The 17,405-nt window shown below is 42.5% G+C and overlaps 1 protein-coding gene across 2 annotated transcripts; it reads right to left on the reverse strand.

Annotated features, from left to right (window-relative positions):
* Positions 1-9,323: 9,323 nt before the first annotated feature.
* LOC309803206 (beta-2-microglobulin-like) lies at positions 9,324-16,896 on the reverse strand. Of its 2 annotated transcripts, XM_082619145.1 has the most exons (4): positions 16,750-16,896; positions 12,982-13,257; positions 12,376-12,403; positions 9,324-10,766 (listed from the first exon to the last, which is right to left on the reverse strand). In XM_082619145.1, exons 1-3 carry the CDS (start codon positions 16,814-16,816, stop codon positions 12,390-12,392), a joined length of 357 nt encoding a protein of 118 aa, XP_082475271.1. In that variant the 5' UTR covers positions 16,817-16,896; the 3' UTR covers positions 9,324-10,766; positions 12,376-12,389. The 2 variants fall into 2 exon arrangements, with proteins under 2 accessions (XP_082475271.1, XP_082475270.1); XM_082619144.1 differs by lacking the exons at positions 9,324-10,766; positions 12,376-12,403 and having other exon boundaries at positions 12,935-13,257.
* Between the last annotated feature and the right edge of the window lie 509 nt (positions 16,897-17,405).

A 17,405-nucleotide genomic window follows, 5' to 3' on the forward strand; every position in this document is an offset into this window, starting at 1 on the left:
GATATTGAAGTGGGGAGAAAATAGGAATAGGTTAAATCTCAAATGAGTTGGGTTGCACCTCAGTGGATCTCAGTCAGCACTTTTCTGAGGTGAACTCATCAAACAGCCAGAAAATCCAGGCCCCCTGGAAGGAGAGGAACAAGCACATGTAGGACATTTGTACCTGGGCTCTTTCAAATGTTATGTCACTAATCAAAGTGTGGTACATGCATCACAGCATCAGCAACACCTAGGAGCTCTTAGAAATGGAGACACTCGGACCCATCCTAGACCTACTAAATCAGAGCCTGCATTTTAACATCATCCCAGGTGATTTGTATACACATTAAAGTTTGTGAAGCTGCTGACCCAAACTACACAACAATCCAGAAGGTAGGTCTTACTTTCTTTTACAGATAAAGAGACAGTTTCAGAGAATTAAGATGCTTGTCCACGTTAGCTCTGAGCTATGATTCAAATGCTGGTCCATGGGATTCGAAAAGTCTCATAATGTCCACTTGACAACCACTTCTGAGAAAGGGTTCACGGGAAACCGTTCATTGGGTGGCTTGGATCAGGGCAATGATTAAAAGCATATGAGAAGGTGCAGAGAAGCAGGAACAAGTAACACAATGTATGGTAGTTTTTATTTAACTCACATTTGTTTTTGTCTGCCCACAAAAATAATATATGCATGTGGTAGAAAATTGGAACAATCAAAAAACTATAGGGAATTTCCTGGTGGTCCAGTGGTTAGGACTCCGAGCTTCCACTGCAGGGGCCCTGGGGTTTGATCCCTGGTTGGGGAACTAAGATCCTACAAGCTGCAGAGCGTGACCAAAATAAATAAATAAATAAAATTTTATAAAAATTAAAAATAAGAAACTATAAAGAGGAAAATTAAAACCACAGTGACCCTCCAACCCAGAGAGAACTATCGTTAAATGGTTTAATTTAATGAGTCTGAAGGTGGTTGCCTGCTCAGAAGTCCATCCTGAAAGTATGTCTTTATGTGTGTAACTGAGTCACTTTGCTGTGCAGCAGAGATTGGCACAGCGTTGTAAATCAACTATACTTCAATTAGAAAAATAGCATTCACAAAAAAGTCAATCCTGGTTAGATCTGTTTTGGGGCTGGCAATCCTCAGTCTTCTGTGTTAAATCCCACTGAATACAGCCAATGTCAGTTGAGTGCAGGCTTTGTGGCAAATGGATATACTGTAAGGATAAATCAGAAGATGCCAGACTGCCAACCAGGAGAATCCAATCTAGAGTTCAAATCAGCCCAATAATTAATTTATTAGCAGCCACCTAAGGTGTTCATGCCGCCTGAATTCTCAGATTTGTGCTGTTACAAATCAGGCAACAGACCCAAAGGAAATGGGACACAGAGGGGAGCTGTTTTGTTTCCTGATAGTTACGAAGTCAGACGCCATACAAAGGAGGGAAAAAACCTCACAAGATCCCGGGAAGGCAAGTACTCTTCACACTAATTGAGGGAGAGTATGTGGGAAGCCTAAAGTTGAGACAGGTGAAGTATCTCGTTGGTGAGAAATCTCTGCCTCACAGGCTTGTGTGTAACCACCACGCTCTTTCAATTGCCAGGGTGATTTTATTGGGAAAACCACACAGACTTGGTATAAAATAAATCAAGCAGTACAGAACTATAAACAGTAGTAACTACAGTGTTTCAAGCACTTTTTCTTTTTTTTTTTTTTGCGGTACGTGGGCCTCTCACTGTTGTGGCCTCTCCCGTTGCGGAGCACAGGCTCCGGACGCGCAGGCTCAGCGGCCATGGCTCACAGGCCCAGCCGCTTCGCGGCATGTGGGATCTTCCCAGACAGGGGCACGAACCCGTGTCCCCTGCAACGGCAGGCGGACTCTCAACCACTGCGCCACCAGGGAAGCCCAAGCACTTTTTATTTTTAATTACAATTCTGATACATGAATGTATGTCTGTTGCAAAAATACAAACAGTCAGGGGTCTACTGAGTGAAAGTGAAAGTTGCCTTCCTGTGTCTCTTCCCATCTCACTGTCCTCTCCTCAGGAAACGTTGTTAAGCTTTATATATTGTATATAGTTTAGAAGGTGAGGAATTTTAAAATTATAACTACAGAGACTGCTATTATTATGTGTTAAGAACTCAGTGCCCACTAAAAGCATAAAGGGAGTTAGAGGTAGCATCCGTCCTCAGCTTGGATGGAGAGAGGGTTAGGGAAATGCTGAAGCCAAGACCCCGTGACACTGTGGGGACAACAGGACAATCTCAGGAGCCAAGGATTGGGCACTGTCCCTGGGGAATGCTACGCCCAGTGACTAAGTTACTGGCACAGCCTCCTTTCATGGGTGTTTTCCTCTCATAGGTCCTTGGGTTTGCATTTCAGAACCTACTTAAAACTGCAGAATTCCTACTTGGATTTTCTATCCTGCCTTGGATTCTATTCAGCACTATTAAAAATGAAGATTCTCCTTCAAATGCCCTTTTTCCCTTTTGGCAAATTCCTGTAAGCCTCACCTTCTCACTTTCCACATTGCTTGGCTGACACTTGCCTCTGGCCAGTTACAGTGTGTGGTCCTTTCTGGCTGTCCCCTGCTATGTTGAACCTGCATCAGATCCTTTCCTCTCTACTCTCTGGTGTCTTGGACCTTTCTAAACTCTTCTTCTAAAAGAGGACTGTGAAGAAACCAGTGCCTTGAGAGTTGAGTCGGTGAGGTGGGCTCTACCATCTCCCCAAAGAAGCCAGGCTATGAATGGTGGGGTGCGGCTCAGAGAGAACTCATTCAGCATTTATTGGGGACAAGGGAGATTCCACAAAATTTGGATCATTCTATAAATACTTACTGAACTTGCTTATTTCCATTTCATAATATATCATCGATACTATCCATGTCGTTATGTACAGAGCTGCCTACTTATCGTTAACAGTATTATACTTTTCTCCTTACCATACCTTGTGGTAGGGAGAGTAATGCCTCCCCGCCCCCCACAAAAAAGATGTTCATAGCCTAATTCCTGGAACCTGTGAATATTGTACCTTATATGGCATAAAGGGCTTTGCAGGTGTGATTAAGGTTAGGGACCTTGAGATGGGGAGATTATCAGAGATGATTGGGGTCAGCCCAGTGTAACCACATAGGACTTAACAGCAGAGAACGTTGGGACTTCCCTGGTGGTCCAGTGGTTAGGACTCTGAGCTTCCACTGCAGGGGGCACCAGTTTGATCCATGGTTGGGGAACTAGGATCCTGCGTGCCTCGCTGAGTGGCAAAAAAAAAAAAAAAAAAAAAAAAAAAAGCTGAGAACTTTCCTGACTGTGGTCAGAGGAAGATGTGACTACAGAAGTACGATCAGAGAGATGCAGCATGCTGGTTTTGCAGATGAAGAAGGGACCATGAGTCAAGGAACGTAGGCAACTTCTAGAAGGTGGGAAAGGTAAGGACATGGAATCTCCCATAGTCTGCAGAAAGGAAAGCAGCCCTGCCTTAACTTTAAGCCCAGGAGACTTGTGTTGGACTTCTGACTTACAGAACTGTAGGATGATAAATTGTGTTGTTTTAATCCATCAGGTTTGTGGTAATTTATAACAGCAGCAAGAAAAAAAGAAACAAACCCCATTTTTACTGCTCCAGAATCATACAGTTTTAGGCCTTGGTTGCCAGGAGCCTAGCTCAGTGTAAATATTTGCCTTTTCAATGTTGTCTTTACCAGTCGGTTAGCCAGATCTGGCCACACAGCTCATTTTGGGTACTCTCGTGTGAGGGACGGCTATCATCAGCTCAACAGCTGAGGGGGAAGGAGTTCTGCTGTAGCCTGGCTTGGTCAGGAGCCTTGGTCCTCCCCCTCCTACCACTGCCCCGACTGAGCTGGGTCAGCCCCAGTGATGTGGGCCCAGCTGGCCCTGACATTTCTGGACTATTTCTCCGACACCACACACCCAGTGGGCCAAACTACTCCTGCTGTACCTGCTGTTGCCAGTGCTGAGCAGGGAAGGAGAGTAAGAAGAGGAGCCCTCTAGACGCCAGGACAAAAGTACCCCAAAGCTTTGGCTTCTTTCTTCTTAGCCTGGCCCCAGCCTATCCACCAGGCCTCAGTGTTCACAGCAATCATTCAGGTTCTGCAAACCTTTACTGTCACCTTGCTAGGTGCTGGGCACTGGGCTGGTCTGGGAAAAACTCTTTCTTCAAAGAATTCATGGACTCTGGTTTATATACCTTTAATAGACTATGATTCCAGGAAAGCAACCTGTTCCACATGGAGGGGTCAAAGAGCCTGTGAAAGACTTTGGAGCCAAGAAAAAGAATGTGGACTTAACCTTTAGACCGTGACGCTGGTGCCAGTGGAAGTGCGGTTTTTTTTTTTTTTTCCTTGTGGTTTTCTTTTGAGCGTTTTTTGTTTGATATTTTAAAAAACTTTTCCACTTAGGTTAATTTTTTCCAATTATAAAATTAATATCCATTGTGAAAAGTTCACACAATATAGGTAAGAATAAAGATAAAAATTTAAATCACCTGTTAATCCTCCATCCAAAAATATCCACTGCTAATGAATTGATGTTTGTTCCCAGACTTTGTCTATTCATATACAGATAAAAGCATGGATATATATGTTTGGAAAGATGTAATCATTCTGCCCATATTTCTTTGCAACAGCTTTTTTATTTAATGATGTGTCATGGACAATATATCTCTTTCTATAATAAAAGATATACATAGTTTTTTCATACGTTCATAGCCTTTCATTATATGAATATTCCATATTTTTATCCAATCCTGTATTGGGGATGTTTCCAGTTTTTTCTGTTATAACTCAGCCTGCACACTATGAAACTGCCCTCTGGTCCATGAACTATTCAGTGGTCATGGTAGTGGTGTCAGCCATTCAGGTTTTATGCTAATCCATCTATTTGAAAGTAAGCAGAAAAGTAGAACTTACTCCAATCTATTTAACATTTTATAAGGGGGGCTGAAATGCAATAAACTGTCACAGTAGAGATTATTAATAGTCTTATAACCATGACAAAAGAGCTCTAACTTGCATTTTTAATGTAGAGAATTAGCTTCACTTTTAATTTTATTCAGAAGTTCTGTAAAGCCTGTGTGCTTCAGCTGAACACAGGATGTGGGCACAGAACCCAGAATCGCCGAGGGGCTAGATGAGGCACAGATGAGTCTCAGGTTTTGCTACCAGCAGTCCTGAGGTGCTTGTTTTTGTTGTTGTTTCCTTTTCTTTTTAGTTCTGAGCTTCTGAACCAGTTTTCCATTTACAGCAGCCAAGAAGATATGGGATTATCTGTGTAACTCATGCAAAAGTGTTTTTAACTTGAACATCTGGCTTCTACATTCTGAGTGTAGTACCCATGTGTGGGTAGCCAACTCAAGGTCACGGGACCCGGTGAAGGGCAAGCATCACCAGGTGGACTTTAGGGGTCCACAAGCACCCTGCCCTGAAGCACTGAGAACTTGGCTGCTCAGTAATTGCCTCAAGATCCACCCAGGGATTTCCTATCCAATTTAATGGAGCAAAGCTTAGGGATTGAAGAGAACAGAACCTCACAAAATTCCTATTAAGGGTGTAGAAAACAGGGACCCTCTTTTTAAATATCTGCTCCCCAATAGTGACTCTAATAAACTGTACTCACAACCATGGATGGTTAAAAATGCACTTTAATTCTCTTGCCCTTTCAAGGGTTTTCTTTCTCATGAGTTTGTGTTCTGACATTTCTACCAGGATGCAGTGGTTGGGGATGCTGGCCCTTTAACAGGGGAGCAGGGGAGGGGCTGGGAATCCTTTTTTTTTTTAAGAGGATGTATTTTGTTTTTTTTAATTTTATTTATTTCTTGGCTACGATGGGTCTTGTTGCTGCACGCGGGCTTTTATCTAGTTGCTGCATGGCAATGTGCAAGCTTCTCATAGCGGTGGCTTCTTTTGTTGCAGAGCACGGGCTCTAGGCAGGCAGGCTTCAGTATTGCGGAGCATGGGCTCAGTAGTTGTGTCTCGTGGGCTCTAGGGCGCGTGGGCTTCAGTAGTTGCGGCGCACAGGCTTCATTGCTCCACAGCATGTGGGAATCTTCCTGGACCAGGGATCGAACCTGTGGCCCCTGCGTTGGCAGGCGGATTCTTAACCAGTGGGCCATCAGGGAAGCCCTGATTTGCATTTTCCTAATGACTCATGTGTTGAACATGTTTTCAAGTGCTTACTGGCCATTTATATATGACTTTGGAGAAATGTCTACTTAAATCCTTTGTTTACTTTGTAATTGAGTTATTTGTTTTTATTGTTGAGTTCTAAGAGTTCTTTATATATTCTAGACCTTTCTGAGGTATATGATTTGTAAATATTTTCTCCTCTTCTATGGGTTGTCTTTTCACCTTCTCGATGGTGTCCTATGAAACTCAAAAGTTTTTAAAAGTCAGTTTTTACCTTTTTCGGGTCACTTGTGCTTTTGGTGTCATGTCTAAGAAACCATTGCCTAATCTGAGATCATGAAGTTTTTTTACAAGAGTTTTATAGTTTTAGCTCTCACATTTAGGTCTTTGATGGATTTTGATTATTTTTTGTGTATGGTATGACTAACAGACCCAACGTCATTCTTTTGCATGTGGATACTCCATTTTTCCAGCACCATTTGTTGAAAAACTTACCTTTATATACTACAGAATATCACTGTAGAACATTTGAGTAATAGAGGAAAAAAGGAAATTTGTCACTTATAAATCTATTACTCAAAGTGATCTTGTTTGCTATTAGGATTATTTCCTTATAGTTTTTTCTTAAATATTAATGTTAACAATCAGGTGTTATCTAGTTAATCTTATCAATTTTATAGGTAAGTAGTGTTATTATTTCCATTTTACAGATGAGGGAACACAGAGAGACTGGGAATTCTAATTCAGATGTACTTGGGCAGTAAGTGGTAGTGCCAGGATTTGAACCCAGGCAGTGTGACTGCAGAGCCTCTGCACTTATACAATGTGCAGGTGTGTGTGAGTTAAATTATTATTTTGTGGTATTACAGCATTGTTCTAGCCTTAGTCTCCCCCTACATACAAATGAGTGAATATGTATGATTTAATTGATAACAACAATAATAACAAAACACATACTCTTGTTCCCACCATCCAGGCAAGAACTCAGGTATCTCCAATATCTTTAAATGTGTGCCCCTCCTGTTGAATGTGTGTGCCCATCCCCATTCTATTCCCTTACCTTGCCAGCCTCAGAGTTAACTACCATTCTGAAATTTTCTACCATTCCCTGTTTTTCTTGATCTGACTTGCTCCATATAAATATATACCCAAATAATGCTATTTAGTTTTGGCTACTGTTGAGTTTTGTATAAAATGGAATCACTGTATATAATTTAGGGGGACTTGTTGGGTTTTTCTTCACTCAACATTTTTTGTGATTCATCCATGTTAAGTTTTTTTTTTTTTTCTTTTTTTGCGGTATGCGGGCCTCTCACTGTTGTGGCCTCTCCCGCCGCGGAGCACAGGCTCCGGACGCGCAGGCCCAGCGGCCATGGCTCACGGGCCCAGCCGCTCCGCGGCATATGGGATCCTCCCAGACCAGGGCACGAACCCGTATCCCCTGCATCGGCAGGCGGACTCTCAACCACTGCGCCACCAGGGAGGCCCCCATGTTAATTTTTATAACAACAATTCATTCAGTTTCACCCCTGCATAGCATTCCATTGTCTGAATGTATCTTTATCCAACTTTAGATTGTTTCCATTGTTTGCTGTTAAACAATGTTGCAGTAAAGTTTTTCTTTTAACAGATCTTTATTGGAGTATAATTACTTCACAATACTGTGTTAGTTTCTGTTGTACAACAAAGCAAATCAGCCATATGCCTACACATTTTATACATCTATTGCAGGCCGTGTGCAAGAGTTTCTCTATGTTAGTAGTAGAATTGCTGGGTCATAGGGCATGTGCATCTTTAATTTTACTACATAATACTCTAGTTTTCCAAAGTTGTTTTATCAGTTTATGCTCTCAATAGCAATGTAATAAGTTCTCATTGGGGTATGTCTTTGCCAACACTTAGCATATCCAGATTTTTAAAACTTTTGCCTATCTGATGGTATGATGGGTTTTAATTTGCATTAATGTTAAACAACATATATATATGGTGTGGAGTTTTTTGTAAAATGACTGTTCAAGTCTTTTGCCTGTTTTTCTCTTGGGGTGTTGCCTTTTTCTTAGTGGTTTGTAGTGTTTGATATACTCTAGATACCAATCTTTGTTGTAGGTATGGTGAATATATTCAGATCTGTGGCTTGACTTTTTACTTTTTTTGTGGGGTCTGTAATTTTAATGTAGTTCTAAATTTTAATGAGATTAATCAATCAGTCTTTTGCTATATGCATGTAATTTGTGACTTCTATGTTGAGGTCATAAAAATGGTTTTATATTTTTTTCCTATGTTTAAAATTTTTGAATCTTGCATCTAAATCCTTTTCCGATGGAACTTACATTTGTTCATAGTGTGAGGTAGGGACCTATTTTCCCCCCACATATTGAGAACCATTTGTCTCAGCACTTTTTTTTTTTTTTTCAGAAGTCCTTCCTTTTACCATTGATCTGAAATGTCTTGTATGTCAGGTTTCCATAGATGCATGAGTTTGTTTCTGGTCTCTTTTCTATTCCATTGGTCTTTGTCCATCCCTGGGCCAATTCCATTCTGTTTTAATTATAAATCTCTCACTTTATTATTCTTCAGGTGTGTCTTTGTCTTTCTTCCTCCATTAACCCTCTTCCATATTTTAGGAACAGTTTGTCAAGTTTCATGAAAAGCTATTAAAATTTTGTTAATAATTACATTAAGTCTATATATCAAGTTGGGAAGAAGTGATATCTTTAGAATATTTAATCTTCCTATTCATAAACATTCTCTCCCCATTTTTTTAAGTCTTCATTAATTTCCTCCAATAACACAATTCCTACAATTTTTCCATTAAGAGCTTCCATTAACATCTTTTGTTAGCTTTATATTGGTGTATGCATTTATATTTAAACACTGTATATATTTAAATTTGTGTGTATTTAAATTTAAATACTATTACTTGAACATATATAGCATATATATTTATATATACTTAAGTACTTCGTATATTGCTATTATAAATTAAATATTTTTAATTTACATTGTTACCAGTATAAATGCATTTAACTTTTATGTTGATTTTTCTGTCCAGCAAATTTGTTAAATTCTCTTATTAATCCTAATAATTCATCTTTTATACCTTATTGACATTTCTATATAATCTATATATAACATCAAAATAATATAATTTTGTTTCTTCTCTTCAAATCCTTATTCATTTTACTTTTTTTCCTTGTCTTAATTTGCTGCTGGGACCTCTAGTATAATATCAGTCAGATGTAGCATTGGGCCTCCTTATCTTATCTCTGATTTTACCTGTAAAATACCGATATCTCTCTATTAATGTGTGTATGTGTCTGTTTATGTGTGTTAAGAAAACCTTGTAAGTCTAAGTAAATTAGCCTGTTTTTCCTCCAGCTATGAGTTTTTTATCATAAACTCACTGAGTGTTGAAATTTAATTGAACACTTATTCTGAATCTTTGAAATAAGCATATAAATCATCTCCTTTAATCTGTTACTGTAATAAACCACATTAATCAATTTTATGATTTTTAATGTGAAATATAACATTCCTTTAAAATGTACAGAATATATGTACATTTAACAAAAAATTACAAAGCAAAATCTCTTGTAACCACCATCCATGTCAAGAAATAAAACATTACTAGCACTCCATAAACTCCTGTGCCCTCTACTAGTTAGATATTAAATATTCAGTTTATGTGCTTATTTACGTTGATTTATTTTTACACAGAACTGATACATTTCCTTTGCTCTTCCTTTCTGCTCACATTTTAGGCCTTCTCTCTGCCTGAAGTGCATCATTTAGAATCTCCTTTAGTGAGGATCTAAAGGGTACTGAAATCTGACTTTTTATCTAATGATGTTTACTTTGCTGTAATTTTTTAAAAGATATTTTTGTTGTGTATGGAATTCTAGGTAGGCAGTTGTTTTACTACATTCATGATTACTTTCTGCTATGTTCTGGATCCCACTGACATTGAGAAGTCAGCTGTTGTTCCTTTGAGAAGCTGAACACAATGTTTTACCATTGTTTTAATTAGTGAAACAAACAAAATAGGCACAACCAAGTCTCTCTCTAACAGATATAAGAGGTAAATATGAATTTTATATGGCAAAATGTTTTATCCACTATAACAAATTTCCATAATTCTGAAAATTATCTTTCAAAATTTTTCCAAAATTCTAAGAAAAATTACAAATTGGAGGTTTACTCTAAACATACATACTATCTTACTATCCAGTTTTATATGCAGAAGAGACTGAAGAGTTCAGATTTGACCAAGATGTTGATGTTAAATCTGAAATTCCGTCTTCCCCACCTCTAGGCTGCCAGAGCCCCCACTATAGCTACCTGCCAAGACAGGTCAAACATGGAGACGTAGCACCCTAGGTAGAATTATAAGAAGATGATATTTGTGGTAACATCAATACAACTTCTGATTTATATGCATAAAGCATAAAAACATATCAGCATTAAAAAGCAAGACAACAATAACTAAATCACTGCTATACAGCAGAAGTTCACAACATTATAAATCAACTATACTTCAATAAAATAAATTTAAAAAAAGAAAAGAAAAAAGAAAATTAAAAAATAAAAAGCAAGACAACAGAATCTGGAATTAGTCCAATCCAAATGAGGCATCTTCAAACCTGAAAAAAAGAAAAAAAGGAATATTAGCAAATACATTTATTTTATTTGGATTACAGATAGCACCACTAAACTTATCTAACTTGTGCTGTATAAATCACTGTTGGTAAAAGTAGTAGGTGCAGGTGATTTTCCAGATCCATTAAAAGAGCATATCCTACTAGTTTATCCCACTGGTTCCCCCACAACCTTAGAGGAAAGAATGCTGGTACTATAGTTCAGATCCTGGCTCTACCATTTAGTAACTGTGTGACTCTGGGCAGGTCACCCAAACTCTCGCATGCTCTCGAAAATTACCTTCCCTGTCCTACAGTGTAACAGGAAATTTGAATAGGTTTTCAGTGCCAAGATACCCTGTGGAGTAAAATTTCCCAGAAAAGCTGGATTATCTGCCTCTGGCCTCCAACTGAAGATGAAGAGAAGTCCAATTACTCCCTGTTTCATGCTCCTACAGATACTTGCAAGATACGTCTGTTATAGTAGCTTTACCTTAGGTTACAACAATCTGTTTCCATTTCTTTCTTCTATTGGACTGGGAGCTTCTAGAGGCAACCACAGTGCCCACACACTTAGGAACGGTGCGTCTGCAGAACCATGTCACTCTTCCCTTCTGGCTAAATAACAAAGCAACTGCCATGCAAAGGAAGGGACGGTTCACTTTTGAAGGCCCAGAGATGCCCAAGGCAGAAACGGCAGAAGAAAGAGCAAACCCTTGCAGGTGCTGTGGGTAACCGCTGCCTCTGTCCTGTCACAGCACACCTGCAGCTCTTCTGTCCTCCCTTTAGAGGGTCAGTGATGCTGGCACAGCCACACCCAGGGTCACATGCCTTCCTCATGCCACCCCACAGGAGAAGGGAATGTGACCCCATGGGGTTCTTCTCTGCCTGCTAAATTGCTACCCTGATGAATGTCCTCCAGACAGTGAGGGTTATCATATTAGAGCTGTCTATAACAGTCCCCAGGATAGTGACATTATTATTATTGTTATTATTTATTATTATTATTTTTTTTTGCGGTACACGGGCCTCTCAGTGTTGTGGCCTCTCCCGTTGCGGAGCACAGGCTCCGGACGCACAGGCTCAGCGGCCATGGCTCACGGGCCTAGTCGCTCCATGGCATGTGGGATCTTCCCGGACGGGGGCACAAACCCGTGTCCCCTGCATCGGTAGGCGGACTCCCAACCACTGCGCCACCAGGGAAGCCCTGGGATAGAGACATTAAAAAAAAGATTTTCTGGGGCTTCCCTAGTGCCGCAGTGGTTAAGAATCCGCCTGCCAATGCAGGGGACACGGGTTCAAGCCCTGGTCTGGGAAGATCCCACATGCTGCGCAGCAACTAAACCCGTGCACCACAACTGCTGAGCCTGTGCTCTAGAGCCCACAAGCCACAACTACTGAGCCCACATGCCACAACTACTGAAGCCCGTGCGCCTAGGCCCGTGCTCCGCAACAAGAGAAGCCACTACAATAAGAAGCCAGCCCACCACAACAAAGAGTAGCCCCCACTCGCTGCAACTAGAGAAAGCCCGCGCGCAGCAACAAACACCCAAAACAGCCAAAAATAAATAAATAACTTTATAAAAGAAAGATTTTCTTAAGATTAGAAACCCACCTCCATGATGCTGGTTAGAGGTCTCGATCTACAGAAAAGAAAATGGAGAAAGAAAAAGAGAAACAGTTAAGTTTCACTTTTGAAATACTATGTACTAACAAATGTCTAAAACTGTTATAAATAAAGCTGGCAGAAGAGCCCACTGTCCCTCACCGTGAGTGCCTTGTTAAGAAAAACCCAGCAGGTCCCCACCTTGCCTACTAGCCTTAGATCCCAAGCCAGCCAGAGAACTGCAGGAGTCTAGGATTGGAGGGCACCACCACAGCAGGGCTTACAGACAAGACCGGTGCCTTCCTGAGACTCTCCTTGGTCCTGAGTATTCCTGAGGCTATCAGGAAGGCCCAAGGAAGCCAGTAGGGAAGAACCATTGGGAGTGCCTGTGCACTTGTGGAAGTGCTGCTACTGCTCCCTGCTCTCACTACAGGGAAACCACTGTCTCAGTGACCACGCTGTGCAGAGATCTCTCAGCAGGTGCCACTAATCAGAGCTTTAATAACATTCCCTGATAATCCCAGTATGCAGATGTTTTTATATCAAGGCAGCTTTATGCTGTGGCTATGTTCAGATACAACTGTCAGCAGCTAAGGAAGGAACTTGAAAACTTACCCCACTTAACTGTCTTGGGCTCTCTGAGAGTAACGTGTTTCACGCGGCAGCTATACTGATCCACTCCGTTGGGAGTGAACTCAGCGTGGACCAGAAGGTAGAAGGACCAGTCCTTGCTGAAAGACAGGTCTGATTGCTCCACTTCCATCTTCTCCCCATTCTTCAGCAAATCAATCTCAATCTGGGGTGGATGGAACCCAGACACATAGCAGTTCAGGTAATTTGGTTTTCCATTCTCTGCGGGGTGTCGTGAGTAAACCTGAACCTTCGGAGGACCTGAGGAGCAGCAGGGGAAGACAGATGAAATTGCAGAGTATTTCACTTGGGGCTACCTTGGTCTAAAGCTAGATCAGGCCCCAAGTGTTTATATTTGATCCTCCATTTCTCCCAATTCCATTTCCCCTCATGCCAAATGAGCTTCCATTTTTCCAAAAGGCAGCCTCCATTTTCTGGGATAAACCATGACTTAGTATCTTTCCCACATAATTCCCCTACACATGCCTTTCAGGCTTTTTCTAGCAGATTTCTCTTAACGTCTTCTTCTGTCAGTGGAGATTGTGCTGTATCTTTAATAATCTCTCTGTGGAAAATCTCAAGAACATTTCATGGCTCCTCCGCACCCACAGAATTCCTTATCACTCAGAGGAGTCTACATGATTTGGCCCTAATCTACTTATCAAGCTTCATTTCTCACTTCACACTCCCTCCATATTTAGCCACATCAAAAATTCTCGTTATTGTACACCGTTTCAACCAGTCAATTTTTTTCCCTTATGTTTACTCCTTTTTTTTTTTTTTTTTTTTTGCCTCCTGCCTAGATCCAGACTGATCAGACTTCTCAATATGTGCCTAGTACAGTGCCTGGCACACAGCAATTGCTCTGTAAGTGGCAGGTGTAATTATTGTTATCTCCTTGCTCTGAGACCTGATTCAGTATGTTCCTGCAAAACACAACCTCATCATCCTACCCCAAGTTTACACACCAAACCTCTACCTGATTTTATATGTGATTTCATGAGCTTGAAAAAAAGAAAACTAAAATGCCTGCAGAAGATGGCAGATACCTTAAATGAAGTAGTTGGGCTGGGTAAGAACAATAGGGAAGGGTGAGGATTGTGGCACATGCGAGAGAACATACTCTCACCATTAGAAAACCAAGTGGAATAATGCATATGGGAATGGACTTTGCATTTTTAATTAGCATGCTCAAGTGATTGCCATAATCTGCCAGGTTGAGAATACTGCATAATGCTACAGAACAGTGGCTTCCAAAATGGGATGCATGACAAGACCCTCCATGGGGATGTAAAGAAAATATTATAAACTCTATTTCTATATTTTTCTTCCAAAGTGAAGTGTTACTGCTACTAAACATACAGACTGACAGTAATACATGTTAATAATCCACCTTTAAATACAAATACATTCAGGGTACATGATTATAAAGGTCAGCTCATCCTTCATGTCCAGAAGGTGGCGGGGTAAGGAGGAGAACCAGGCTATTCTGACCAGGTGTATCTGTCTAGAAACATCCTATCATCAAAGAAAAGGTTCCTAGTCGCACCAAGAGCTGTACTGAGAATCCTAATGAACGCTGATTTTTTTAATTAATTTTACTTTTTTTTTTTTTTTGGCTGTGCTTTGGGGTTTGTGGGACCTTAGTTACCCGACCAGGGATTGAACCCGTGTGCTTGGCAGTGAAATGACTGGAACACCAGAGAATTCCCATGAACGCTGATTTTTAAAAAATAAATTTAAAAGTGAAGATAAACCAGAAAGCCCTTGACATTTCAACTTCTAATAATCAGGACATAATAAATGCCACAGGAGTCAGAGCACAGGTTCATCCTGCCTGGAATTCACTCTTTGAGGGAGCCAGGGAAGTTTCTGCAAGAACATCACAATAATCTCTTCCAAGAGTGGGAGGAGTATCAGAACCTGGCCTCAGCCACTACTGGCTCTGTGACTTTGGGAGAGTTATTTGAGCTTCTGTAACTTAATTAAAAAGTTAATTTATGCCCACAGTGAAATAAAACCCACACAGGGGAAAGAGCAGAAAATACACCCCCTAGAAGCAATCGTAATTACACATTTCTTGTATATCTTCCAGAGACGGTCTTTTGTATCTTCCAGGCATTACTTCGGAAATTTTCAAATTAAGATAGTCTTTTTTTTTTTTTTTTTTTTTTTTTTTTTGCGTTACACGGGCCTCTCACTGTTGTGGCCTCTCCCCTTGCGGAGCACAGGCTCCAGATGCACAGGCTCAGCGGCCATGGCTCACGGGCCCAGCTGCTCCACGGCATGTGGGATTTCCCGGACCGGGGCACGAACCCGCTTCCCCTGCATCGGCAGGCGGACTCTCAACCACTGCGCCACCAGGGAAGCCCAAATTAAGATAGTCTTAATGTCAGCTTGCTGACATTAAGTTTTTCAAAAGACTTACATAGTCATCACCAAATATCAATAATAGTGATGATACAGACATTATGCTTTATTTTGTAAATAAATTTTAAACTTACTTCCTTTTTCTCATGAACAACAACAAACAAACAAACATACAAACAAACAAACAAAAAAACCCCGCTTCACAGAGCCTTTTGTGAGAGAGAAAAATCTGAGGGTCCGGTATATTGCAGGGTATTTAGAAGGTACTCAGTATCCATGGTGTCCCTGACAGCCAGCTTGTGTAAGCATGTTGATTACTCTTATCCCTAGTTTTACAACCTTTCTGAATGATAAACCTTCGCTTACTCAAAACTGAAAGTAGAGACTCAGTTCATCTTGGAAAGAACCAGGCAAGGAGCCAAAGGAGGAGCCCTCTGTGAAGAAAGGCAACAGGGGCCCATGTCCGCCCAGCTTGCTCCCGAGAATCTCACCCCAGAAGGCTGTGAAAAACGCACGGATTACAGACAAAGGGCTCACGACCCGCCAGTTGCTCTGGTCAGGCTCTACTGTCTGCCATTAATCCCCTGCGTGATTAAGTTACTTCAGCTCTTCGAGCCTCCCTTTCCTCATCTATGACAAGCTGATGATAAAGCCATCCTGTTTACATCGTAGACGCATTTCACAATTAAATGACATACAGCACATAGCGCAGGTCAGTGAGCCGCCAACGGGTAGCTCTATGATTATTATTAAGAGCGACAGGTAGCGGGAACAAGAGAATGAACGACGTGAAGCGGTATGTAAACACCTCAGGACATTCCACAAGAGTCGCGTGCAACTTCCTCGCCGTGGTTTGGTCGTCGCGTATTTGGGGAAAGTGCAGAGCGGCAGCTGAACCTGGCGGGCGCCTGGAGGAAGCTCGAGGCCCTCGGGCTCCCAGCGGACTGATACACCCTGGCGGCGACTCCCCCAAAGCACACGCGTGGTCTCCACCCATTCGCTGCCCCCAACCCAGCCCTTTGGGACCCGCCAGCCCGCCCTCCGCTCCCACTGCGCGGGGGGGAGCCAAAGGCCCCGCGAACCCGCGGAAGAGAACCCCTCCCCCACCTCGGTCGCTCTGTCCCGACCCACCCGGTGCCGGCGTGCCAGAGGTCCCCTCCCCCCATACCGGAGATTTGAAGCCGGCGTCCTGGGCTCGCACCCCCTCCCCACTCCCCACCCCCCCACCGCCTCCACAGCCCGAGAGAAAGCCGCGTGCTACTCCACCGAGCCGGCAAGGAAAACTTGGGAGCGGGACCGGGGCGTACGGAGTTAGTGCCCAGTGGCTGCGAGCGGGACAGGGACGGGCTGGTGGAAGAGGGAAAAGGAGGAAGGGACACTCACGCGGGACGGCGTTCAGGCCAGACAGCGAGAGCAGCCCAAGCAGGACCAAGGTCACGAAGGGAGCCATCGCTTACAGGAGCAGCCCGGGTGGCGAAGTGACGGCCCGGTCCCGCGCCCGCACTTATAGTCCACGCCAGGCCACCAATCAGAACCCTGCCCGCCGGGCCGTCACCGGTCTCCTAGCGAGCGAGGCCCGGGCAGGTTAGAAAGAGGGACTTGCCGGTTTTCAGTTTCATTTTCTGACAAGTCTCGTGATGCTTAGGAAGGCAGGGTTGAACCGGGTGGATTCGTTATCTGTACATCGGCGCCCTCTTATCAGGGGTGCGCGCCCAAGCTTGCGGCGCGGGCCGCCCCCCTGAGAACTTCAGTGTGGAGGAAGCTTCGCTTTTCGGAACAGCACCAGAAACGCTAAGGCACTTGCTCCCCAAGCATACCCCAGCGAGTTAGGAGCCTAGAACCTGGTTTTCGATCGGGAAAACTGAAGCCCAGAAAAATTAATAAGAGTAAGGACAGAGATTGAATGGTAGTGGGCAGAATCAGAACTTGGGTTCACAATTAGAGCCCGGAAATACGCTGTAGGGCTTCTGGATTCTTTGGGCGAGAAAAGTCGTCCAGAAACCTCGAGGCCTCATGAGGACATCTCAGAGAACCGTCCA

Source organism: Mesoplodon mirus (assembly GCF_964341445.2).
Source record: "Mesoplodon mirus genome assembly, chromosome: 4".
Lineage (NCBI taxonomy): Eukaryota > Metazoa > Chordata > Mammalia > Artiodactyla > Ziphiidae > Mesoplodon > Mesoplodon mirus.

What these genes read in the sequence shown, in the direction of transcription:
- LOC309803206 (XM_082619144.1), bottom strand. Translation starts at nt 16,816, where the DNA reads ATGGCTCCCTTCGTGACCTTGGTCCTGCTTGGGCTGCTCTCGCTGTCT. An exon ending in TGGCCTGAACGCCGTCCCGC is followed by an intron (nt 13,258 to 16,749) that starts GTGAGTGTCCCT and finishes GCTGCTCCTCAG; the next exon opens with GTCCTCCGAAGGTTCAGGTT.